This window comes from Bombina bombina, chromosome 2, assembly GCF_027579735.1.
Source record: "Bombina bombina isolate aBomBom1 chromosome 2, aBomBom1.pri, whole genome shotgun sequence".
NCBI classification, from domain to species: Eukaryota; Metazoa; Chordata; class Amphibia; order Anura; family Bombinatoridae; genus Bombina; species Bombina bombina.
The window spans coordinates 19,891,019-19,916,816 of NC_069500.1; the positions used below are offsets into that span (position 1 = coordinate 19,891,019).

Sequence of the window (25,798 nt, forward strand, 5' to 3'; positions counted from 1 at the left end):
CCACTCAGACACAGGGCAAGCAGATCACTATATGGTGTTATATACAAGAGTGTGGTGCTGCACTCAGACACAGAGGCACAGTATGTACTTTATGTGTGTTATATAACAGAGATGCTACTGCACTCAGACACAGGGCACAGATGCACTTATATGTGTGTTATATACAGAGAGGTGCTGCACTCAGACACAGGGCACAGATGCACTTATATGTGTGTTATATACAGAGAGGTGCTGCACTCAGACACAGGGCACAGATGCACTTATATGTGTGTTATATACAGAGAGGTGCTGCACTCAGACACAGGGCACAGATGCACTTATATGTGTGTTATATACAGAGAGGTGCTGCACTCAGACACACTGCACAGATGCACTTATATGTGTGTTATATACAGAGAGGTGCTGCACTCAGACACAGGGCACAGATGCACTTATATGTGTGTTATATACAGAGAGGTGCTGCACTCAGACACAGGGCACAGATGCACTTATATGTGTGTTATATACAGAGAGGTGCTGCACTCAGACACAGGGCACAGATGCACTTATGTGTGTTATATACAGAGAGGTGCTGTACTCAGACACAGGGCACAGATGCACTTATATGTGTGTTATATACAGAGAGGTGTTGTACTCAGACACAGGGCACAGATGCACTTATATGTGTGTTATATACAGAGAGGTGCTGCACTCAGACACAGGGCACAGATGCACTTATATGTGTGTTATATACAGAGAGGTGTTGCACTCAGACACAGGGCACAGATGCACTTATATGTGTGTTATATACAGAGAGGCGCTGTACTCAGACACAGGGCACAGATGCACTTATATGTGTGTTATATACAGAGAGGTGCTGCACTCAGACACAGGGCACAGATGCACTTATATGTGTGTTATATACAGAGAGGTGCTGTACTCAGACACAGGGCACAGATGCACTTATATGTGTGTTATATAAAGAGAGGTGCTGCACTCAGACACAGGGCACAGATGCACTTATATATGTGTTATATACAGAGAGGTGCTGCACTCATACACAGGGCACAGATGCACTTATATGTGTGTTATATACAGAGAGGTGCTGCACTCAGACACAGGGCACAGATGCACTTATATGTGTGTTATATACAGAGAGGTGCTGCACTCAGACACAGGGCACAGATGCACTTATATGTGTGTTATATACAGAGAGGCGCTGCGCTCAGACACAGGGCACAGATGCACTTATATGTGTGTTATATACAGAGAGGTGCTGCACTCAGACACAGGGCACAGATGCACTTATATGTGTGTTATATAAAGAGAGGTGCTGCACTCAGACACAGGGCACAGATGCACTTATATGTGTGTTATATACAGAGAGGTGCTGTACTCAGACACAGGGCACAGATGCACTTATATGTGTGTTATATACAGAGAGGTGCTGCACTCAGACACAGGGCACAGATGCACTTATATGTGTGTTATATACAGAGAGGTGCTGCACTCAGACACAGGGCACAGATGCACTTATATGTGTGTTATATACAGAGAGGTGCTGCACTCAGACACAGGGCACAGATGCACTTATATGTGTGTTATATACAGAGAGGTGCTGCACTCAGACACAGGGCACAGATGCACTTATATGTGTGTTATATACAGAGAGGTACTGCACTCAGACACAGGGCACAGATGCACTTATATGTGTGTTATATACAGAGAGGTACTGCGCTCAGACACAGGGCACAGATGCACTTATATGTGTGTTATATACAGAGAGGTGCTGCGCTCAGACACAGGGCACAGATGCACTTATATGTGTGTTATATACAGAGAGGTGCTACACTCAGACACAGGGCACAGATGCACTTATATGTGTGTTATATACAGAGAGGCGCTGCGCTCAGACACAGGGCACAGATGCACTTATATGTGTGTTATATACAGAGAGGTGCTGCACTCAGACACAGGGCACAGATGCACTTATATGTGTGTTATATACAGAGAGGTGCTGTACTCAGACACAGGGCACAGATGCACTTATATGTGTGTTATATACAGAGAGGTGCTGCACTCAGACACAGGGCACAGATGCACTTATATGTGTGTTATATACAGAGAGGTGCTGCACTCAGACACACTGCACAGATGCACTTATATGTGTGTTATATACAGAGAGGTGCTGCACTCAGACACAGGGCACAGATGCACTTATATGTGTGTTATATACAGAGAGGTGCTGCACTCAGACACAGGGCACAGATGCACTTATATGTGTGTTATATACAGAGAGGTGCTGCACTCAGACACAGGGCACAGATGCACTTATATGTGTGTTATATACAGAGAGGTGCTGCACTCAGACACAGGGCACAGATGCACTTATATGTGTGTTATATACAGAGAGGTGCTGCACTCAGACACAGGGCACAGATGCACTTATATGTGTGTTATATACAGAGAGGTACTGCGCTCAGACACACTGCACAGATGCACTTATATGTGTGTTATATACAGAGAGGTGCTGTACTCAGACACAGGGCACAGATGCACTTATATGTGTGTTATATACAGAGAGGTGCTGCACTCAGACACAGGGCACAGATGCACTTATATGTGTGTTATATACAGAGAGGTGCTGCACTCAGACACACTGCACAGATGCACTTATATGTGTGTTATATACAGAGAGGTGCTGTACTCAGACACAGAGCACAGATGCACTTATATGTGTGTTATATACAGAGAGGTGCTGCACTCAGACACAGGGCACAGATGCACTTATATGTGTGTTATATACAGAGAGGTGCTGCACTCAGACACAGGGCACAGATGCTTTTATATGTGTGTTATATACAGAGAGGTGCTGCACTCAGACACAGGGCACAGATGCACTTATATGTGTGTTATATACAGAGAGGTGCTGCACTCAGACACAGGGCACAGATGCACTTATATGTGTGTTATATACAGAGAGGTGCTGCACTCAGACACACTGCACAGATGCACTTATATGTGTGTTATATACAGAGAGGCGCTGCGCTCAGACACAGGGCACAGATGCACTTATATGTGTGTTATATACAGAGAGGTGCTGCACTCAGACACAGGGCACAGATGCACTTATATGTGTGTTATATACAGAGAGGCGCTGCACTCAGACACACTGCACAGATGCACTTATATGTGTGTTATATACAGAGAGGTGCTGCACTCATACACAGGGCACAGATGCACTTATATGTGTGTTATATACAGAGAGGTACTGCGCTCAGACACAGGGCACAGATGCACTTATATGTGTGTTATATACAGAGAGGTGCTGCACTCAGACACACTGCACAGATGCACTTATATGTGTGTTATATACAGAGAGGCGCTGCGCTCAGACACAGGGCACAGATGCACTTATATGTGTGTTATATACAGAGAGGTGCTACACTCAGACACAGGGCACAGATGCACTTATATGTGTGTTATATACAGAGAGGTGCTGTACTCAGACACAGGGCACAGATGCACTTATATGTGTGTTATATACAGAGAGGTGCTGCACTCAGACACAGGGCACAGATGCACTTATATGTGTGTTATATACAGAGAGGTGCTGCACTCAGACACAGAGCACAGATGCACTTATATGGTGTTTATATACAGAGAGGCTGCTGCACTCAGACACAGGGGCTACAGATGCACTTATATGTGTGTTATATACAGAGAGGTGCGGCTGCACTCAGACACAGGGCACAGATGCACTTATATTGGTGCTTATATACAGAGAGGTGCTGCACTCAGAACAGGGCACAGATGCACTTATATGTGTGTTATATACAGAGAGGTGCTGCACCTCAGACACAGGGCACAGATGCACTTATATGTGTGTTATATACAGAGAGGTGCTGTCACTCAGACACAGGGCACAGATGCACTTATATGCTGTGTTTATATACAGAGAGGTGCTGCACTCAGACACAGGGCACAGATGCACCTTATATGTGTGTTATATACAGAGAGGCTGCTGCACTCAGACACAGTGCAAGATGCACTTATATGTGTGTTTTATACAGAGAGGTGCTGGCACTCAGACACAGCGCACAGATGCACTTATATGTGTGTTATATACAGAGAGGAGCTGCACTCAGACACAGGGCACAGATGCACTTATATGTGTGTTATATACAGAGAGGTGCTGCACTCAGACACAGGGCACAGATGCACTTATATGTGTGTTATATACAGAGAGGTGCTGCACTCAGACACACTGCACAGATGCACTTATATGTGTGTTATATACAGAGAGGTGTCTGTACTCAGACACAGGGCACAGGATGCACTTATATGTGTGTTATATACAGAGAGGCGCTGCACTCAGACACACGGGCACGAGATGCACTTATATGTGTGTTATAAACAGAGAGGTGCTGCACTCAGACACAGGGCACAGATGCACTTATATGTGTGTTATATACAGAGAGGTGCTGCACTCAGACACAGGGCACAGATGCACTTATATGTGTGTTATATACAGAGAGGTGCTGCACTCAGACACAGGGCACAGATGCACTTATATGTGTGTTATATACAGAGAGGTGCTGCACTCAGACACAGGGCACAGATGCACTTATATGTGTGTTATATACAGAGAGGCTGCTGCACTCTCAGACACAGTGCACAGATGCTCACTTTTATTTGTAGTTATATACAGAGAGGCGCTGCACTCAGACACACGGGCACAGATGCACTTATATGTGTGTTATATACAGAGAGGTGCTTACCTCAGACACAGGGCACAGATGCACTTATATTGTGTGTTAATACAGAGGAGGGCGCTGCATCTCAGGACACAGGGCACAGATGCATCTATATGTGTGGTTATATACAGAGAGGTTGCTACACTCAGACACAGGGGCACAGATGCACGTTATAGTGTGTGTTATATACAGAGAGGGTGCCTTGTACTCAGACACAGGGCACAGATGTCACTTATATGTGTGTTATATACAGAGAGGCGTCTGCGCGCACAGACACAGGGCACAGATGCACTTATATGTGTGTTATATACTAGAGAGGTGCTGCCACTCAGACTCAGGGCCACCAGACCTGACACTTATATGTGTGTTATATACAGAGAGGTGCTGCACTCAGACACAGGCACAGATGCATTATATGTGTGTTATATACAGAGAGGCGCTGCGCTCAGACACAGGGCACAGATGCACTTATATGTGTGTTATATACAGAGAGGTGCTGCACTCAGACACAGGGCACAGATGCACTTATATGTGTGTTATATACAGAGAGGTGCTGTACTCAGACACAGGGCACAGATGCACTTATATGTGTGTTATATACAGAGAGGCGCTGCACTCAGACACAGGGCACAGATGCACTTATATGTGTGTTATATACAGAGAGGTGCTGCACTCAGACACAGGGCACAGATGCACTTATATGTGTGTTATATACAGAGAGGCGCTGCGCTCAGACACAGGGCACAGATGCACTTATATGTGTGTTATATACAGAGAGGTGCTGCACTCAGACACAGGGCACAGATGCACTTATATGTGTGTTATATAAAGAGAGGTGCTGCACTCAGACACAGGGCACAGATGCACTTATATGTGTGTTATATACAGAGAGGTGCTGCACTCAGACACAGGGCACAGATGCACTTATATGTGTGTTATATACAGAGAGGTCGCTGCGCTCAGACACAGGGCACAGATGCACTTATATGTGTGTTATATACAGAGAGGTGCTGCACTCAGACACAGGGCACAGATGCACTTATATGTGTGTTATTACAGAGAGGTGCTAGCACTCAGACACAGGGCACAGATGCACTTATATGTGTGTTTATATACAGATGAGGTGCTGCTACTCAGACACAGGGCACAGATGCGACTTATATGTGTGTTATATACAGAGAGGTGCTGCACTCAGACACAGTGCACAGATGCACTTAATATGTGTGTTATATACAGAGAGGTGCTGCTCTCAGAAACACGGGCACAGATGCACTTATATGTGTGTTATATACAGAGAGGCGGCTGCACTCAGACACAGGGCACAGATGCACTTATATGTGTGTTATATACAGAGAGGAGCGCACTCAGACACAGGGCACAGATGCACTTATATGTGTGTTATATAAGAGAGGTGCTGCACTCAGACACAGGGCACAGAGTGCACTTATATGTGTGTTATATAAAGAGAGGTGCTGCACTCAGACACAGGGCACAGATGCACTTATATGTATGTTATATACAGAGAGGTGCTGCACTCAGACACAGGGCACAGATGCACTTATATGTGTGTTATATACAGAGAGGTGCTGCACTCAGACACAGGGCACAGATGCACTTATATGTGTGTTATATACAGAGAGGTGCTGCACTCAGACACAGGGCACAGATGCACTTATATGTGTGTTATATACAGAGAGGTACTGCACTCAGACACAGGGCACAGATGCACTTATATGTGTGTTATATACAGAGAGGTGCTGCACTCAGACACAGGGCACAGATGCACTTATATGTGTGTTATATACAGAGAGGTGCTGCACTCAGACACAGGGCACAGATGCACTTATATGTGTGTTATATACAGAGAGGTGCTGCACTCAGACACAGAGCACAGATGCACTTATATGTGTGTTATAAACAGAGAGGTGCTGCACTCAGACACAGGGCACAGATGCACTTATAAATGTGTTATATACAGAGAGGTGCTGCACTCAGACACAGGGCACAGATGCACTTATATGTGTGTTATATACAGAGAGGTGCTGCACTCAGACACAGGGCACAGATGCACTTATATGTGTGTTATATACAGAGAGGTGCTGCACTCAGACACTGTTCACAGATGCACTTATATGTGTGTTATATACAGAGAGGTGCTGCACTCAGACACAGGGCACAGATGCACTTATATGTGTGTTATATACAGAGAGGTGCTGCACTCAGACACAGGGCACAGATGCACTTATATGTGTGTTATATACAGAGAGGTGCTGCACTCAGACACAGGGCACAGATGCACTTAAATGTGTGTTATATACAGAGAGGTGCTGTGACTCAGCCCACAGGGCACAGATGCACTTATATGTGTGTTATATACAGAGAGGTGCTGCACTCAGACACAGGGCACAGATGCACTTATATGTGTGTTATATACAGAGAGGTGCTGCACTCAGACACAGGGCACAGATGCACTTATATGTGTGTATATACAGAGAGGCTGCTGCACTCAGACACAGGGCACAGATGCACTTATATGTGTGTTATATACAGAGAGGTGCTGCACTCAGACACAGGGCACAGATGCACTTATATGTGTGTTATATACAGAGAGGTGCTGCACTCAGACACAGGGCACAGATGCACTTATATGTGTGTGATATACAGAGAGGGTGCTGCACTCAGACACAGGGCACAGATGCACTTATATGTGTGTTATATACAGAGAGGTGCTTGCACTCAGACACAGGGCCACAGATGCACTTATATGTGTGTTATATACAGAGAGGTGCTGCACTCAGACACAGGGCAACAGATGCACTTATATGTGTGTTATATACAGAGAGGTGCTGCACTCAGACACAGGGCACAGATGCACTTATATGTGTGTTATATACAGAGAGGTGCTGCCCTCAGACACAGGGCACAGATGCACTTATATGTGTGTTATATACAGAGAGGTGCTGCACTCAGGACACACGGGCACAGATGCACTTATATGTGTGTTATATACAGAGAGGTGCTGCACTCAGACACACGGCACAGATGCACTTATATGTGTGTTATATACAGAGAGGTGCTGTACTCAGACACAGGGCACAGATGCACTTATATGTGTGTTATATACAGAGAGTCTGCTGCGCTCAGACACAGGGCACAGATGCACTTATATGTGTGTTATATACAGAGAGGTGCTGCACTCAGACACAGGGCACAGATGCACTTATATGTGTGTTATATACAGAGAGGTGCTGCACTCAGACACACTGGCACAGATGCACTTATATGTGTGTTATATACAGAGAGGTAGCTGCACTCAGACACAGGGCACAGATGCACTTATATGTGTGTTATATACAGAGAGGTGCTGCACTCAGACACAGGGCACAGATGCACTTATATGTGTGTTATATACAGAGAGGCGCTGCACTCAGACACAGGGCACAGATGCACTTATATGTGTGTTATATACAGAGAGGTGCTGCACTCAGACACAGGGCACAGATGCACTTATATGTGTGTTATATAAAGAGAGGTGCTGCACTCAGACACAGGGCACAGATGCACTTATATGTGTGTTATATACAGAGAGGTGCTGTACTCAGACACAGGGCACAGATGCACTTATATGTGTGTTATATACAGAGAGGTGCTGCACTCAGACACAGGGCACAGATGCACTTATATGTGTGTTATATACAGAGAGGTGCTGCACTCAGACACAGGGCACAGATGCACTTATATGTGTGTTATATACAGAGAGGTGCTGCACTCAGACACAGGGCACAGATGCACTTATATGTGTGTTATATACAGAGAGGTGCTGCACTCAGACACAGGGCACAGATGCACTTATATGTGTGTTATATACAGAGAGGTACTGCACTCAGACACAGGGCACAGATGCACTTATATGTGTGTTATATACAGAGAGGTACTGCGCTCAGACACAGGGCACAGATGCACTTATATGTGTGTTATATACAGAGAGGTGCTGCGCTCAGACACAGGGCACAGATGCACTTATATGTGTGTTATATACAGAGAGGTGCTACACTCAGACACAGGGCACAGATGCACTTATATGTGTGTTATATACAGAGAGGCGCTGCGCTCAGACACAGGGCACAGATGCACTTATATGTGTGTTATATACAGAGAGGTGCTGCACTCAGACACAGGGCACAGATGCACTTATATGTGTGTTATATACAGAGAGGTGCTGTACTCAGACACAGGGCACAGATGCACTTATATGTGTGTTATATACAGAGAGGTGCTGTACTCAGACACAGGGCACAGATGCACTTATATGTGTGTTATATACAGAGAGGCGCTGCACTCAGACACAGGGCACAGATGCACTTATATGTGTGTTATATACAGAGAGGTGCTGCACTCAGACACAGGGCACAGATGCACTTATATGTGTGTTATATACAGAGAGGCGCTGCAGAGAGTGTGCTGCACTCAGACCACAGGGCACGAGATGCACTTATATGTGTGTTATATACAGAGAGGATGCTGCCTCAGACACAGGCACAGATGCACAATCTGTGTGTTATATACAGAGAGGTGCTGCACTCAGACACAGGCACAGATGCACTTATATGTGTGTTATATACAGAGAGGTGCTGTACTCAGACACAGGGCACAGATGCACTTATATGTGTGTTATAATACAGAGAGGTCGCTGCACTCAGACACAGGGCACAGATGCACTTATATGTGTGTTATATACAGAGAGGGTGCTGCCTCAGACACACTGCACAGATGCACTTATATGTGTGTTATATACAGAGAGGTGCTCTGCACTCAGAGACTGGCACAGACTGCACTTATCATCGCTGTGTTCATATACAGAGAGGTGCTGCACTCAGACACAGGCACAGATGCCACTTATATGTGTGTTATATACCAGAGAGGTGCATGCACTCAGACACCTGGCACAGATGCACTTATATGTGTGTTATATACAGAGAGGTGCTGCACTCAGACACAGGGCACAGATGCACTTATATGTGTGTTATATACAGAGAGGTGCTGCACTCAGACACAGGGCACAGATGCACTTATATGTGTGTTATATACAGAGAGGTGACTGGCACTCAGACACAGGCACAAGATGCACTTATATGTGTGTTATATACAGAGAGGTGCTGCACTCAGACACAGAGCACAGATGCACTTATATGTGTGTTATATACAGAGAGGTGCTGCACTCATACACAGTGCACAGATGCACTTATATGTGTGTTATATACAGAGAGGTGCTGCACTCATACACAGGGGCACAGATGCACTTATATGTGTGTTATATACAGAGAGGTGCTGCACTCAGACACAGGGCACAGATGCACTTATATGTGTGTTATATACAGAGAGGTGCTGCGCTCAGACACAGGGCACAGATGCACTTATATGTGTGTTATATACAGAAGAGGTGCTGCACTCAGGACCACAGGGCACAGATGCACTTATATGTGTGTTATATACAGAGAGGTGCTGCACTCAGACACAGGGCACAGATGCACTTATATGTGTGTTATATACAGAGAGGTGCTGCTCTCAGACACAGGGCACAGATGCACTTATATGTGTGTTATATACAGAGAGGTGCTGCACTCAGACACAGGGCACAGATGCACTTATATGTGTGTTATATACAGAGAGGTGCTGCACTCAGACACAGGGCACAGATGCACTTATATGTGTGTTATATACAGAGAGGTGCTGCACTCAGACACAGGGCACAGATGCACTTATATGTGTGTTATATACAGAGAGGTGCTGCACTCAGACACAGGGCACAGATGCACTTATATGTGTGTTATATACAGAGAGGTGCTGTACTCAGACACAGGGCACAGATGCACTTATATGTGTGTTATATACAGAGAGGTGCTGCACTCAGACACAGGGCACAGATGCACTTATATGTGTGTTATATACAGAGAGGTGCTGCACTCAGACACAGGGCACAGATGCACTTATATGTGTGTTATATACAGAGAGGTGCTGCACTCAGACACAGGGCACAGATGCACTTATATGTGTGTTATATACAGAGAGGTGCTGCACTCAGACACAGGGCACAGATGCACTTATATGTGTGTTATATACAGAGAGGTGCTGCACTCAGACACACGGCACAGATGCACTTATATGTGTGTTATATACAGAGAGGTGCTGCACTCAGACACAGGGCACAGATGCACTTATATGTGTGTTATATACAGAGAGGTGCTGTACTCAGACACAGAGCACAGATGCACTTATATGTGTGTTATATACAGAGAGGTGCTGCACTCAGACACAGGGCACAGATGCACTTATATGTGTGTTATATACAGAGAGGTGCTGCACTCAGGACACAGGGCACAGATGCACTTATATGTGTGTTATATACAGAGAGGTGCTGCACTCAGACACAGGGCACAGATGCACTTATATGTGTGTTATATACAGAGAGGTGCTGCACTCAGACACAGGGCACAGATGCACTTATATGTGTGTTATATACAGAGAGGAGCTGCACTCAGACACAGGGCACAGATGCACTTATATGTGTGTTATATACAGAGAGGTGCTGCACTCAGACACAGGGCACAGATGCACTTATATGTGTGTTATATACAGAGAGGTGCTGCACTCAGACACAGGGCACAGATGCACTTATATGTGTGTTATATACAGAGAGGTGCTGCACTCAGACACAGGGCACAGATGCACTTATATGTGTGTTATATACAGAGATGTGCTGCCCTCAGACACAGGGCACAGATGCACTTATATGTGTGTTATATACAGAGAGGTGCTGCACTCAGACACAGGGCACAGATGCACTTATATGTGTGTTATATACAGAGAGGTGCTGCACTCAGACACAGGGCACAGATGCACTTTATATGTGTGTTATATACAGAGAGGCTGCTGCACTCAGACACAGGGCACAGATGCACCTTATATGTGTGTTATATACAGAGAGGTGCTGCACTCAGACACAGGGCACAGATGCACTTATATGTGTGTTATATACAGAGAGGTGCTGCACTCAGACACAGGGCACAGATGCACTTATATGTGTGTTATATACAGAGAGGAGCTGCACTCATACACAGGGCACAGATGCACTTATATGTGTGTTATATACAGAGAGGTGCTACACTCATACACAGGGCACAGATGCACTTATATGTGTGTTATATACAGAGAGGTGCTGCGCTCAGACACACTGCACAGATGCACTTATATGTGTGTTATATACAGAGAGGTGCTGCACTCAGACACACTGCACAGATGCACTTATATGTGTGTTATATACAGAGAGGTGCTGCACTCAGACACAGTGCACAGATGCACTTATATGTGTGTTATATACAGAGAGGTGCTGCACTCAGACACAGGGCACAGATGCACTTATATGTGTGTTATATACAGAGAGGTGCTGCACTCAGACACAGGGCACAGATGCACTTATATGTGTGTTATATACAGAGAGGTGCTGTACTCAGACACAGGGCACAGATGCACTTATATGTGTGTTATATACAGAGAGGTGCTGCACTCAGACACAGGGCACAGATGCACTTATATGTGTGTTATATACAGAGAGGTGCTGCACTCAGACACACTGCACAGATGCACTTATATGTGTGTTATATACAGAGAGGTGCTGCACTCAGACACAGGGCACAGATGCACTTATATGTGTGTTATATACAGAGAGGTGCTGCACTCAGACACAGAGCACAGATGCACTTATATGTGTGTTATATACAGAGAGGTGCTGCACTCAGACACAGAGCACAGATGCACTTATATGTGTGTTATATTCAGAGAGGTGCTGCACTCAGACACAGGGCACAGATGCACTTATATGTGTGTTATATACAGAGAGGTGCTGCACTCAGACACAGGGCACAGATGCACTTATATGTGTGTTATATACAGAGAGGTGCTGCACTCAGACACAGGGCACAGATGCACTTATATGTGTGTTATATACAGAGAGGCGCTGCACTCAGACACAGAGCACAGATGCACTTATATGTGTGTTATATACAGAGAGGTGCTGTACTCAGACACAGGGCACAGATGCACTTATATGTGTGTTATATACAGAGAGGCGCTGCACTCAGACACAGAGCACAGATGCACTTATATGTGTGTTATATACAGAGAGGTGCTGCACTCAGACACACTGCACAGATGCACTTATATGTGTGTTATATACAGAGAGGCGCTGCGCTCAGACACAGGGCACAGATGCACTTATATGTGTGTTATATACAGAGAGGCGCTGCACTCAGACACACTGCACAGATGCACTTATATGTGTGTTATATACAGAGAGGCGCTGCGCTCAGACACAGGGCACAGATGCACTTATATGTGTGTTATATACAGAGAGGCGCTGCGCTCAGACACACTGCACAGATGCACTTATATGTGTGTTATATACAGAGAGGCGCTGCACTCAGACACAGAGCACAGATGCACTTATATGTGTGTTATATACAGAGAGGTGCTGCACTCAGACACAGGGCACAGATGCACTTATATGTGTGTTATATACAGAGAGGTGCTGCACTCAGACACACTGCACATATGCACTTATATGTGTGTTATATACAGAGAGGCGCTGCGCTCAGACACAGGGCACAGATGCACTTATATGTGTGTTATATACAGAGAGGTGCTGCACTCAGACACACTGCACAGATGCACTTATATGTGTGTTATATACAGAGAGGTGCTGCACTCAGACACAGGGCACAGATGCACTTATATGTGTGTTATATACAGAGAGGTGCTGTACTCAGACACAGGGCACAGATGCACTTATATGTGTGTTATATACAGAGAGGCGCTGCACTCAGACACAGGGCACAGATGCACTTATATGTGTGTTATATAGAGAGAGGTGCTGCACTCAGACACACTGCACAGATGCACTTATATGTGTGTTATATACAGAGAGGTGCTGCACTCAGACACAGGGCACAGATGCACTTATATGTGTGTTATATACAGAGAGGTGCTGCACTCAGACACAGGGCACAGATGCACTTATATGTGTGTTATATACAGAGAGGTGCTGCACTCAGACACAGGGCACAGATGCACTTATATGTGTGTTATATACAGAGAGGCGCTGCACTCATACACAGGGCACAGATGTACTTATATGTGTGTTATATACAGAGAGGTGCTGTACTCAGACACAGGGCACAGATGCACTTATATGTGTGTTATATACAGAGAGGTGCTGCACTCAGACACACTGCACAGATGCACTTATATGTGTGTTATATACAGAGAGGTGCTGCACTCAGACACAGGGCACAGATGCACTTATATGTGTGTTATATACAGAGAGGTGCTGCACTCAGACACAGGGCACAGATGCACTTATATGTGTGTTATATACAGAGAGGTGCTGCACTCAGACACAGGGCACAGATGCACTTATATGTGTGTTATATACAGAGAGGTGCTGCACTCAGACACAGGGCACAGATGCACTTATATGTGTGTTATATACAGAGAGGTGCTGCACTCAGACACAGGGCACAGATGCACTTATATGTGTGTTATATACAGAGAGGCGCTGCATTTTGGGGAAAAGCCACTGCAAATACTATCAGGCAACTTTGTTTTGAGAGCAGCTTTTCTTTAATAAAAGTAAAACAAAGTCAGGGTACACTATAGATGGACCACAGCTACTCTGGCTCCAGTGAAAGACAATTATGTACAATCACCCCCCTGCTTCCTGGCCGATATCTGCAGCCATCGGTGACAGTGGTGAGAGACATAGGTGAGGTGTTCTAATATAACAAACGCGCTTCGGCTGTCTAAGCAGCCTTTCTCAATGTTTAGGAAATCAGCAAGCCAAAGCCCGGGTGCCACCCGGTAATATACACTGTGTAATTCTAGCCAATCAAAGGACACCCATCCGAACACTGCCCACTTTGATTAAGAAGTAACAGGTGTGTTAGCTAACAGAAAAACATTAACTCCTTAACAACCGGGATAGATTGCTCTTTGTAACTTCTGACTGATATACACATGATCTTGTACCCTGTCACAGCTCAGACAAACTGCACAGATGCACTTGCTTATAGGTGTGTTATTTAGGCTCCGATGATCAAAAGTGCTGCGAGGTGCCAATATATCCAGAAGGGATGTTGAGAATGCCGGCGAAATATTAAAAAGTGCCGACATTACTGTTTAAAGGCAGCATCGCCGAGAGGCGTTTTTACTATACATCGCAATGGCTGGCAATGCTGGTGAAATTTACCAAGCAGCATTGGCACCGACATTGGTGATAGAAAGTATAGAATCCCTTTAAATATCTAGCTCCAAGCCTAATACATATGTACCCCTAAATCGACGTAAACCACCACCGCAAACAAACCCTACAATACTTAACCCCTTAACTGCCAATAGCCCATCGCAGTAAACTTCCAAACCTATTTACCCCTATACGGACAATAGCCCACTATAATAAACTTCTTAATCTATTAACCCCTATGCCGCCAACAGCAATAAACTCCCTAACCTATTAACCCCTTAACCGCCAATAGCCCACCGCAAAAAAATCCTAACCTATTTACCCCTATACTGCTAATAGCACACCGCAATAAACTTTCTAACTTATTAACCCCTATACCGACAGAAATTTGATTTACTTTCCTTCAATTTTTAGTGCTCAAAAGCTTATTCAAGCCAGTTCTTGGACACATTTGATGGGCACAACATGGCGGTGGACGCAGTGCGCTGGAATTCATTCCATCCCAAGGTTTTTATCACTTGCAGCTCAGACTGGACAGTTAAGATTTGGGAACATACGGTGAAGTAAGTACTTTACAATACAGTTGTATTATTGTAAAATCAGCTCATTATGTATTTGCCCAAGTGCAACTTTTGGTGCTTCCCACATCATTTGTGTGTTTTAAAGTTTATGGAAAATATTCATTACGCGCACATAAATATACTGTCAGTGCTCACAAAGTTTTATAAAGAAAAATACAGGGAATTTATTAAGCCAAACTGATGCAGAACATTGTGATATATTATTCTCTTTAAAAAGCCTCCATATAGAATACTACATTTGTAACTTATTTGTTCAGCCCTTTTTGTAAAGGTTCCAGAAATATTTAATCATTAGCTGTAGCTTCATATACTTTACATTTATTTTGCATCATATCAGTTTCCTCTTTCTCTTTTGATCTTTGTGAAGCTCTGAGAGGCTGAGCATATAAAGAGGGGCATAGGTTGAGCCCTTTCTGAATACTACTATATTAATATATTAGTAAACGAAACCAAAAAGCCGCAGACAGAGTTTAGGAAAGCCGTATTGATTTATGATTAAAGCTGTGTAGGTTTGATACCTTCCCCTGTGCAGGGTGGCTTATAAATCTGCATGTCAGACTTTCAGAAGAAAAATGCTTTGCTCAGAATATTGTAGCGTATGTGTAATTCTTCCCTGCGCTCAGCACTAGGTGATTGTCTGTAATACTCACCTCTTCTGTTCATTCACGCATCTCTTTCTGAGCACATTTTCCTATCTCTCACAGTCAGGTCTGGTGCTTAGTCCTACACCAATGTCTGATTCAGCAGGGAGCAGATTAGGATTCTTATGCTTCGTTTTCTCAAGTGCTCTATAAATGGCACAGCCGGCACTTACTGGTATTGTTTGTATAAAGTGAAATAAATGTTTTAGTTAACAATACAAAGATGATAGTTATTTTTCTAACTTTTGATGAACCTGAGGAACTGAAAGCTAATTAGCTGGTTATAAAGCATTTACAAATGTTCTGAAGTTCAACTTTCGAGTGTCAAATAAAATGATCTTTTGGGTTGTTGTTTTTTCCCCCAGGACTCCCCTGTTTGTTTTTGACCTGAACTCAGCTGTAGGAGATGTTGCGTGGGCTCCATATTCGTCTACGGTGTTTGCTGCTGTGACCACTGATGGAAAGGTTGGTAGATTTATATACGTATGGCTATGTGAGCTCTGCACTATTGTTTTATCACTGGCACTGACTCCTCTGCACTGCTGTCATATAACTAGTGCTGGTTCCTCTGCACTGCTGTCCTATCACTAGTGCTGGTTCCTCTGCACTGCTGTCATATAACTAGTGCTGGTTCCTCTGCACTGCTGTCCTATCACTAGTGCTGGTTCCTCTGCACTGCTGTCCTATCACTAGTGCTGGTTCCTCTGCACTGCTATCCTATCACTAGTGCTGGTTCCTCTGCACTGCTGTCATATAACTAGTGCTGGTTCCTCTGCACTGCTATCCTATCACTAGTGCTGGTTCCTTTACACGGTTGTCCTATCACTAGTGCTGGTTCCTTTACACGGTTGTCCTATCACTAGTGCTGGTTCCTTTACACGGTTGTCCTATCACTAGTGCTGGTTCCTCTGCACTGCTGTCCTATCACTGGCGCTGGTTCCTCTGCACTGCTGTCCTATAAATAGGGCTGGTTCCTCTGCACTGCTGTCCTATCAATAGTGCTGGTTCCTCTACACTGCTGTCCTATCACTGGTACTGGTTCCTCTGCACTGCCGTCCTATCAATAGTGCTGGTTCCTCTGCACTGCTGTCTTATCACGCGCTGATTCCTCCGCACTGCTGTCCTATCACTGGCGCTGGTTCCTCTGCACTGCTGTCCTATCACTTGCACTGGTTCCTCTGCACTGCTGTCTTATCACTAGTACTGTTTCCTCTGCACTGCTGTCCTGTCACCGGTGCTGGTTCCTCTGCACTGCTGTCCTATCACTGGCACTGGTTCCTCTGCACTGCTGTCCTATCACTGGCACTGGTTCCTCTGAACTGCTGTCCTATCACTAGTGCTGGTTCCTCTGTACTGCTGTCCTATCACTGGCACTGGTTCCTCTGTATTGCTGTCCTATAACTGCCACTGGTTCCTCTGCACTGCTGTCCTATCACTGGCTCTGGTTCCTCTGCACTGCTGTCCTATCACTGGCACTGGTTCCTCTGCACTGCTGTCCTATCATTGGCACTGGTTCCTCTGCACTGCTGTCCTATCACTGGCACTGGTTCCTCTGCACTGCTGTCCTATCACTGGCACTGGTTCCTCTGCACTGCTGTCCTATCACTGGCACTGGTTCCTCTGCACTGCTGTCCTATCACTAGTACTGGTTCCTCTGCACTGCTTTCCTATCACTGGCTCTGGTTCCTCTGCACTGCTGTCCTATCAATGGCGCTGGTTCCTCTGTACTGCTGTCCTATCATTGGCACTGGTTTCTCTGCACTGCTGTCCTATTACTAGTACTGGTTTTTCTGCACTGCTGTCCTATCACTGCACTACTTTCCTATTACTGGTTCCTCTGCACTGCTTTCCTATCACTGGCTCTGGTTCCTCTTCACTGCTGTCCTATCACTGGCTCTGGTTCCTCTGGACTGCTGTCCTATCACTGGTGCTGGTTCCTCTGCACTTCTGTCCTATCACTGGCTCTGGTTCCTCTTCACTGCTGTCCTATCACTGGCTCTGGTTCCTCTGGACTGCTGTCCTATCACTAGTACTGGTTCCTCTGCATTTCTGTCCTATCACTAGTACTGGTTCCTCTGCACTGCTTTCCTATCACTAGTACTGGTTCCTCTGCACTTCTGTCCTATCACTAGTACTGGTTCCTCTGCACTTCTGTCCTATCACTAGTACTGGTTCCTCTGCACTTCTGTCCTATCACTAGTACTGGTTCCTCTGCACTGCTTTCCTATCACTAGTACTGGTTCCTCTGCACTTCAGTCCTATCACTAGTACTGGTTCCTCTGCACTTCAGTCCTATCACTAGTACTGGTTCCTCTGCACTGCTTTCCTATCACTAGTACTGGTTACTCTGCACTTCTGTCCTATCACTAGTGCTGGTTCCTCTGCACTGCTGTCCCATCACTGGCTCTGGTTCCTTTTCACTGCTATCCTATCACTGGCTCTGGTTCCTCTGGACTGCTGTCCTATCACTAGTACTGGTTCCTCTGCACTTCTGTCCTATCACTGGTTCCTCTGCACTTCTGTCCTATCACTGGCGCTGGTTTCCTTGCACTGCTTTCCTATCACTAGTGCTGGTTCCTCTGCACTGCTGTCATATCACTGGCGCTGGTTCCTCTGCACTGCTGTCATATCACTGGCGCTGGTTTCTCTGCACTGCTTTCCTATCACTAGTACTGTTTCCTCTGCACTTCTGTCCTATCACTGGTTCCTCTGCACTGCTGTCCTATCACAAGTGCTGGTTCCTCTGCACTGCTTTCCTATCACTGGCTCTGGTTCCTCTGCACTGCTTTCCTATCACTGGCGCTGGTTTCCTTGCACTTCTGTCGTATCACTAGTACTGGTTCCTCTTCACTGCTTTCCTATCACTAGTACTGGTTCCTCTGCACTGCTGTCCTATCACTAGTACTGGTTCCTCTGCACTTCTGTCCTTTCACTAGTACTGGTTTCTCTGCACTGCTTCCATATCACTAGTACTGGTTCCTCTGCACTGCTGTCCTATCACTGGCTCTGGTTCCTCTGCATTGCTGTCCTATCACTGGCGCTGGTTCCTCTGTACTGCTTTCCTATCACTGGTGCTGGTTTCCTTGCACTTCTGTTGTATCACTAGTACTGGTTCCTCTGCACTGCTTTCCTATCACTAGTACTGGTTCCTCTGCACTTCTGTCCTATCACTAGTACTGGTTCCTCTGCACTTCTGTCCTATCACTAGTACTGGTTCCTCTGCACTGCTTTCCTATCACTAGTACTGGTTCCTCTGCACTGCTGTCTTATCACTAGTACTGGTTCCTCTGCACTTCAGTCCTATCACTAGTACTGGTTCCTCTGCACTGCTTTCCTATCACTAGTACTGGTTCCTCTGCACTGCTTCCCTATCACTAGTACTGGTTCCTCTGCACTGCTGTCCTATCACTAGTACTGGTTCCTCTGCACTGCTTTCCTATCACTGGCTCTGGTTCCTCTGCACTGCTTTCCTATCACTGGCGCTGGTTTCCTTGCACTTCTGTCGTATCACTAGTACTGGTTCCTCTGCACTTCTGTCCTATCACTAGTACTGGTTCCTCTGCACTTCTGTCCTATCACTAGTACTGGTTCCTTTGCACTTCTGTCCTATCACTAGTACTGGTTCCTCTGCACTGCTTTCCTATCACTAGTACTGGTTCCTCTGCACTGCTTTCCTATCACTAGTACTGGTTCCTCTGCACTGCTTCCCTATCACTAGTACTGGTTCCTCTGCACTTCTGTCCTTTCACTAGTACTGGTTCCTCTGCACTTCTGTCCTATCACTGGCGCTGGTTTCTCTGCACTTCTTTCTTATCACTAGTACTGGTTCCTTTGCACTGCTGTCCTATCACTAGTGTTGGTTCCTCTGCACTGCTATCCTATCACTAGTACTGGTTCCTTTGCACTGCTGTCCTATCACTAGTGCTGGTTCCTCTGCACTGCTGTCCTATCACTGGCGCTGGTTCCTCTGCACTGCTGTCCTATCACTAGTGCTATTTCTTCTGCACTGCTGTCCTATCACTGGCGCTGGTTTCTCTGCACTGCTTTCTTATCACTAGTACTGGTTCCTTTGCACTGCTGTCCTATCACTAGTGTTGGTTCCTCTGCACTGCTATCCTATCACTAGTACTGGTTCCTTTGCACTGCTGTCCTATCACTGGCGCTGGTTCCTCTGCACTGCTGTCCTATCACTGGCGCTGGTTCCTCTGCACTGCTGTCCTATCACTGGCGCTGGTTCCTCTGCACTGCTGTCCTATCACTGGCGCTGGTTCCTCTGCACTGCTGTCCTATCACTAGTGCTGGTTCCTCTGCACTGCTGTCCTATCACTAGTGCTATTTCCTCTGCACTGCTGTCCTATCACTGGCGCTGGTTCCTCTGCACTGCTGTCCTATCACTAGTACTGGTTCCTTTGCACTGCTGTCCTATCACTGGCGCTGGTTCCTCTGCATTGCTGTCCTATCACTAGTGCTATTTCTTCTGCACTGCTGTCCTATCACTGGTTCCTTTGCTTGGTGCTGGCTGACCTGCAGAAGACAAGTCTAATTCCCGGCACCTTTATATGTGTCTCTACTTCATTGGATGACAGTTTATTCATTTTTGCAGTCACTTTGTCACATACTTGTCAAAATGTCTTTTTTTGCACCAGCTTAGTGACATTTCTGCTTCAGTTTGTCAAACTCCACCATTAACGGTAAATTAATTCAAAATGTAATCCCCATAAATTAATCAATGCAATACATTTATAACATTCATGATTGGAAATAAGTTAAGATTGTAACATTATTGATGGTGTATTTTACTTGTGAGCTTTAATTCCATAAGTATGCTGCAAATGTCTGACCCAGCTGCATGCTGCACAGTGATCGCTTAGAGCAGTGCACAAACTCATAAACATCTAGCCCTAATTAATTACAATGATAAGATAAATATACTTACCTGCATATACAAAACGTCTATTACTGGTTGTCACTGTGTTAGCACAATGTGCAGCTTTAAATGGTTTTGAAACATTTATTTTTTATATAGGCCTTCTGCATTGCAGTTATTAATAGCTTATATCTGCTGTGCATACATAAAAATGACTTTAATGTCCCTTTAATACATATGTAATTAATTTCTGAAATTTCACTAGTTCTGAGAAGCTAACCGCTCCTATAATGTTTAGCATATTATCCCAGAGGCTGTGCAATCCGTCAACAAATGGTATAAATATGCAGTCTGTATAAACCCCCCCAAACAGTAAATAATGAATATTCTGTATTGAAGGCATGTCTATGCCTGTAACATCAAATTCATTTTAGTTCCAGTTACAATACAGTATGTTTCTATCCGCTATCCTGAGCTCACTGATATTCAGTTAGTTGGAAACATAAAAATTGATGGCCTTATTCATACTGATGTAACAGCTGAGATTCTATTTAAAGTTTGTCCTTTTTTGTTATGATGAGAGTCCTATCTCTATCCTTATAATCTGTCCCGCTGCTACCATATCTTCACTTTCATTAATACATTAGGTGCTTTCTGAAGCTTACTTCACATTACTCCTAAGCTTCAGTCTATACTAGAATTCTATCTCAACTGCAGATAAATATGGTTTGTTTCACCTCATTCGCCACTTTCCTGTCCTTTTCATCCTATATAGAATCCCTGTAGGTCTTAGAGAGAACTTTTTATGTATTTATTGCAAGTGTATTTCAGCTTCTATTGCTTCTAGTGATGGGTAAAATATTAGATTATTTTATTTTTTTGTTTAGCCTACTTCTAAACCCTGCTCTTGTTTTTGTTTACATTTTATTAAGGCTAATTCTGAATAATGGATAATATAGTACAAAAGAAAGGTAGATGATAATTCTGATAAATGAGGGAGGGGGGAATAAATGTGAGAAAGGGGAAAGGTAGGAGACATTGAAAGGAAGAGAGATGGGAAATAAATTAGATATTGTAGAGGAGAGAGATGCAGGAGGTACATTTGATATGGGACATGGGAGAGAGAGGTAGGAAATAGATTAGATATTGGAGAGGGGGCATAAAGGCAGGGGGGTAAATTTAATATGAGAGAGAGAGGTGGTAAATAGATTAGATATTGGAGAGGAGAGAGATGCAGGAGGTACATTTGATATGGGACATGGGAGAGAGAGGTAGGAAATATATTAGATATTGGAGAGGGGGCATAGAGGCAGGGGGTAAATTTAATATGGGAGAGAGAGAGGTGGTAAATAGATTAGATATTGGAGAGGGGGCAGAATGGCAGCAGGTAAATTTGATACAGAAGAGAGAAGAGTGGTGGTAAATAGATTAGATATTGGAGAGGGGGCAGAATGGCAGCAGGTAAATTTGATACAGAAGAGAGAAGAGTGGTGGTAAATAGATTAGATATTGGAGAGGGGACAGAGAGGCAGGAGGTAAATTTAATATGGGAGAGGAAAGAGAGGGGGGGGGGAATTTATTAGATATTGGAGAGGGGGCAGAGAGGCAGGAAGTAAATTTGATATGGGAGTGGGAAAAGAGAGGGGGGGAACCTATAGAAAGGAAGGCAGTGTAGGCAAGGAAAGGGGGTGGGAGAGGTCAGGAGGAGTTAGAAGTGAGCAGAGATGGTAGGTGAACAATAATGAAAGGAAGATGGATGGCGGGGAGATGACATTTTTAGATGTATGAAATGTAATGAAAGAATAAGCTCAATAGTCTGGGTTGTTGAACCAAGCTGAATAATTATAAATATAGTACTGCTGTGCTAACGTCTCCAGTAATATGTAAACTTTACTTTATAACTATACAAAACCTGACAGACCCAGTGTTTATTGGTCGGCCTGACGCTAAACTGTGTAGCGCTAGGAATCGGATGGCAACGTGCTGACTTGCACTTATAGTCTGTGGGTGTTGTGTCCTGGGGATTACTAGAAGCATCTAACTGATAGCTGCATAGTCACGCTCTATGTAAAGCAGACATTGTGCGCTTTATGATTAGCTAATAAGGAGCTTTGAATATTTCTAATTTGGACCTAATGGGAATTCCCTCTTTCAAAGCTGCTCGTTCATCACCTTTTCATAAAGTTAATTTGTTCCTAGCCGGCAGAGAGAGAGTTTCTGATTTCCCTGTGCTACTTTTATATTATTTATTTCAGCTAAAGAAATCTCTACAGTAGCCAGAAAAGGGCAGAGTTTGTGAAGCCCACACATCTTCCTGTTACTAAACAACCGAACTTCACTTTAACTAGCGAGTGTCTGTATTCTATTTACTGGCTTATTGCTTTACATGTAAGCGTTGTAATTCTGCAGCTTTATGTCTCCCTCCTGGGGAGGGGTAAATAGCTTTATGTTATACAGAAAATGTCCCTTTAAAATGCACAGGTAACTCTAAAACCTTCTATGAAGTGCACTATTCAACATGTTATACATATTTAGCATAAAAAAGGGTTAATTTTAAAGTTTTTTTTTTTTTTTTTTTTAAAGGTAACAGAAAGTGTAAGTAGAACTGATTGCTCATTGGTTGATAAGCAGAACTCCCACTGCACAAAAGCATAAAAAACATGTTTTCTTGGCAAAGGTATAATACCCTATTCTAAAAGCAACGAAAAGAAACAACTTGTGTGGCGCTTAAAGTGCATTAAATGATTTTTATTTGTGTGCTTTTGGCTAAGAGGAAAACATTATTTAATGTTTGTATAGTTTTTCTGGGTCTACACATGAGTGGAAGAAAAGAGGTCAGATAGATAAAATGATCAAACTAGACCTATAAACTGTAACAACTATTAAATGTCTCACAATAAATAACAACGCAGAGGAAACAACACATCCAGTATCACTGAAAAGGATAATATATGGCAGAGCTTATTTGGTCCACGTAAGGATCCCTATAAACCTCAAAATAAAACAATACGTCTGAAAATACTATTATTAATATACAGAATGTCCTATATATGAATAAACCAAGTGCACAATAGCTGTTAATACTTTTTTATAGTAGCATATCAATAAAAAATACAATTACAAGTCAGATGAATTTATTAGAGATAGTGTGTATATGTGTGTGTGTATATATCTATCTATCTATCTATCTCTCTATCATCTATCTATCTATCTATCTATCTATCTCTCTATCTATCTATCTATCTCTATCTCTCTATCTATCTCTCTATCTATCTATCTCTCTATCTATCTATCTCTCTATCTATCTATCATCTATCTCTCTATCTATCTATCTCTCTATCATCTATCTATCTATATATATATATAAAATGCTCAAACACATTACAGAATTTTCATTTTGCGCTATTGTGTTGCTTTAATGAGAATACCTTTTTATGTTATCAGACTTCTTAAAATCTTAAAATGATATATCACAATTAATGCAAAATAAAGCAACAACTAATGTATCATTATAATTATAATGCCCATAAGTTTATGGCTTTGCCTTAGGGATTAAGTGATTGAGCAAAATGAATTAAACATCTCTTAAAGTGGATCACAACAATATGTATTAGAATGTATAGAAATCTTAACTGTAATATACTGTCAGCACACAGGAATATAGTGATGCTTCAGTAACCCCTGTCTTTAAAGGGCCAGGTACTCAAGCAAACAATTCATTGTATTCCAAGCAGCTGCAGGAACACCCTTTCAAGTGACTGGCATCTCTCAAACTCCCACTGGGAAGCTGATTTCTGTTATTTGTCTCTCCTTAGGCTTTTCCTATAAGTGATATGGCACTGACGCCCTTAAAGGGACACTGAACCCACTTTCTTTCGTGATTCAGATCGAGCAGCAATTTTAAGCAACTTTCTAATTTACTCCTATTATAAAATGTTATTCATTCTCTTTGTATCTTTATTTGAAAAGCAAGAATGTAAGTTTAGATGCTGGCACATTTTTTTGTGAACAACCTGGGTTGTCATTGCTGATTGGTGGATAAATTCACCCACCAATAAACAAGTGCTGTCCATTGCCCTGAACCCAAAATTGGCTGGCTCCTTAGCTTAGATGCCTTCTTTATCAAATAAAGATAGCAAGAGAACGAAGAAAAAGTGATAATAGTAGTAAATTAGAAAGTTGCTTAAAATTGCATGCTCTATCTGAATAGTGAAAGAAAAAAATTGGGTTCAGTATCCCTTTAATGCCACATGTAGATGCCTCACATTGCTCCACCCTTCATCTTGAGACACCATCTGTGAGTGTGGTCAAGTCAGAGACAGCAAACACACAAAGTACATAAAACACACTTAGCTACTTCAGTTTCTGGCCCCATGTCCCCCATGATACCTTCATAGACCATGTTGTTGTTATGCAAAACGCGTGTAGGATTGTCATACAAAAAGGCAAACGTTAAGAAAACATTTAGTGAGAGGCACAAAAAGATGGGAGGGAATGTAGTGTATTGGTGGGCTTTTTTTCTGTAGGGGATTTATGTATCTTATGGTAATGGCCATCACTGGAGAGAGGGAGGAATGTGACTGGCTTTGTGCACACTATGGGTCTAATCTGTTAGAGCGGGTCATTTTAAGACTATTGAGCCTACAGTGCTTTGTGTTTAACCCTTTGCAGGGGTTAAA

General features: G+C 43.9%; 1 protein-coding gene across 1 annotated transcript in view; it reads left to right on the plus strand.

Moving 5' to 3' along the window:
* The window catches only part of DNAI1 (dynein axonemal intermediate chain 1), an 803,770-nt gene that overhangs the window by 303,327 nt on the left and 474,645 nt on the right, over positions 1 to 25,798 (plus strand). Inside the window, exons 17-18 of the mRNA XM_053700976.1 lie at positions 15,445 to 15,593; positions 16,618 to 16,717. Coding sequence (XP_053556951.1) covers positions 15,445 to 15,593; positions 16,618 to 16,717 — 249 coding nt within the window. The remainder of the gene's footprint in view (positions 1 to 15,444; positions 15,594 to 16,617; positions 16,718 to 25,798) is intronic.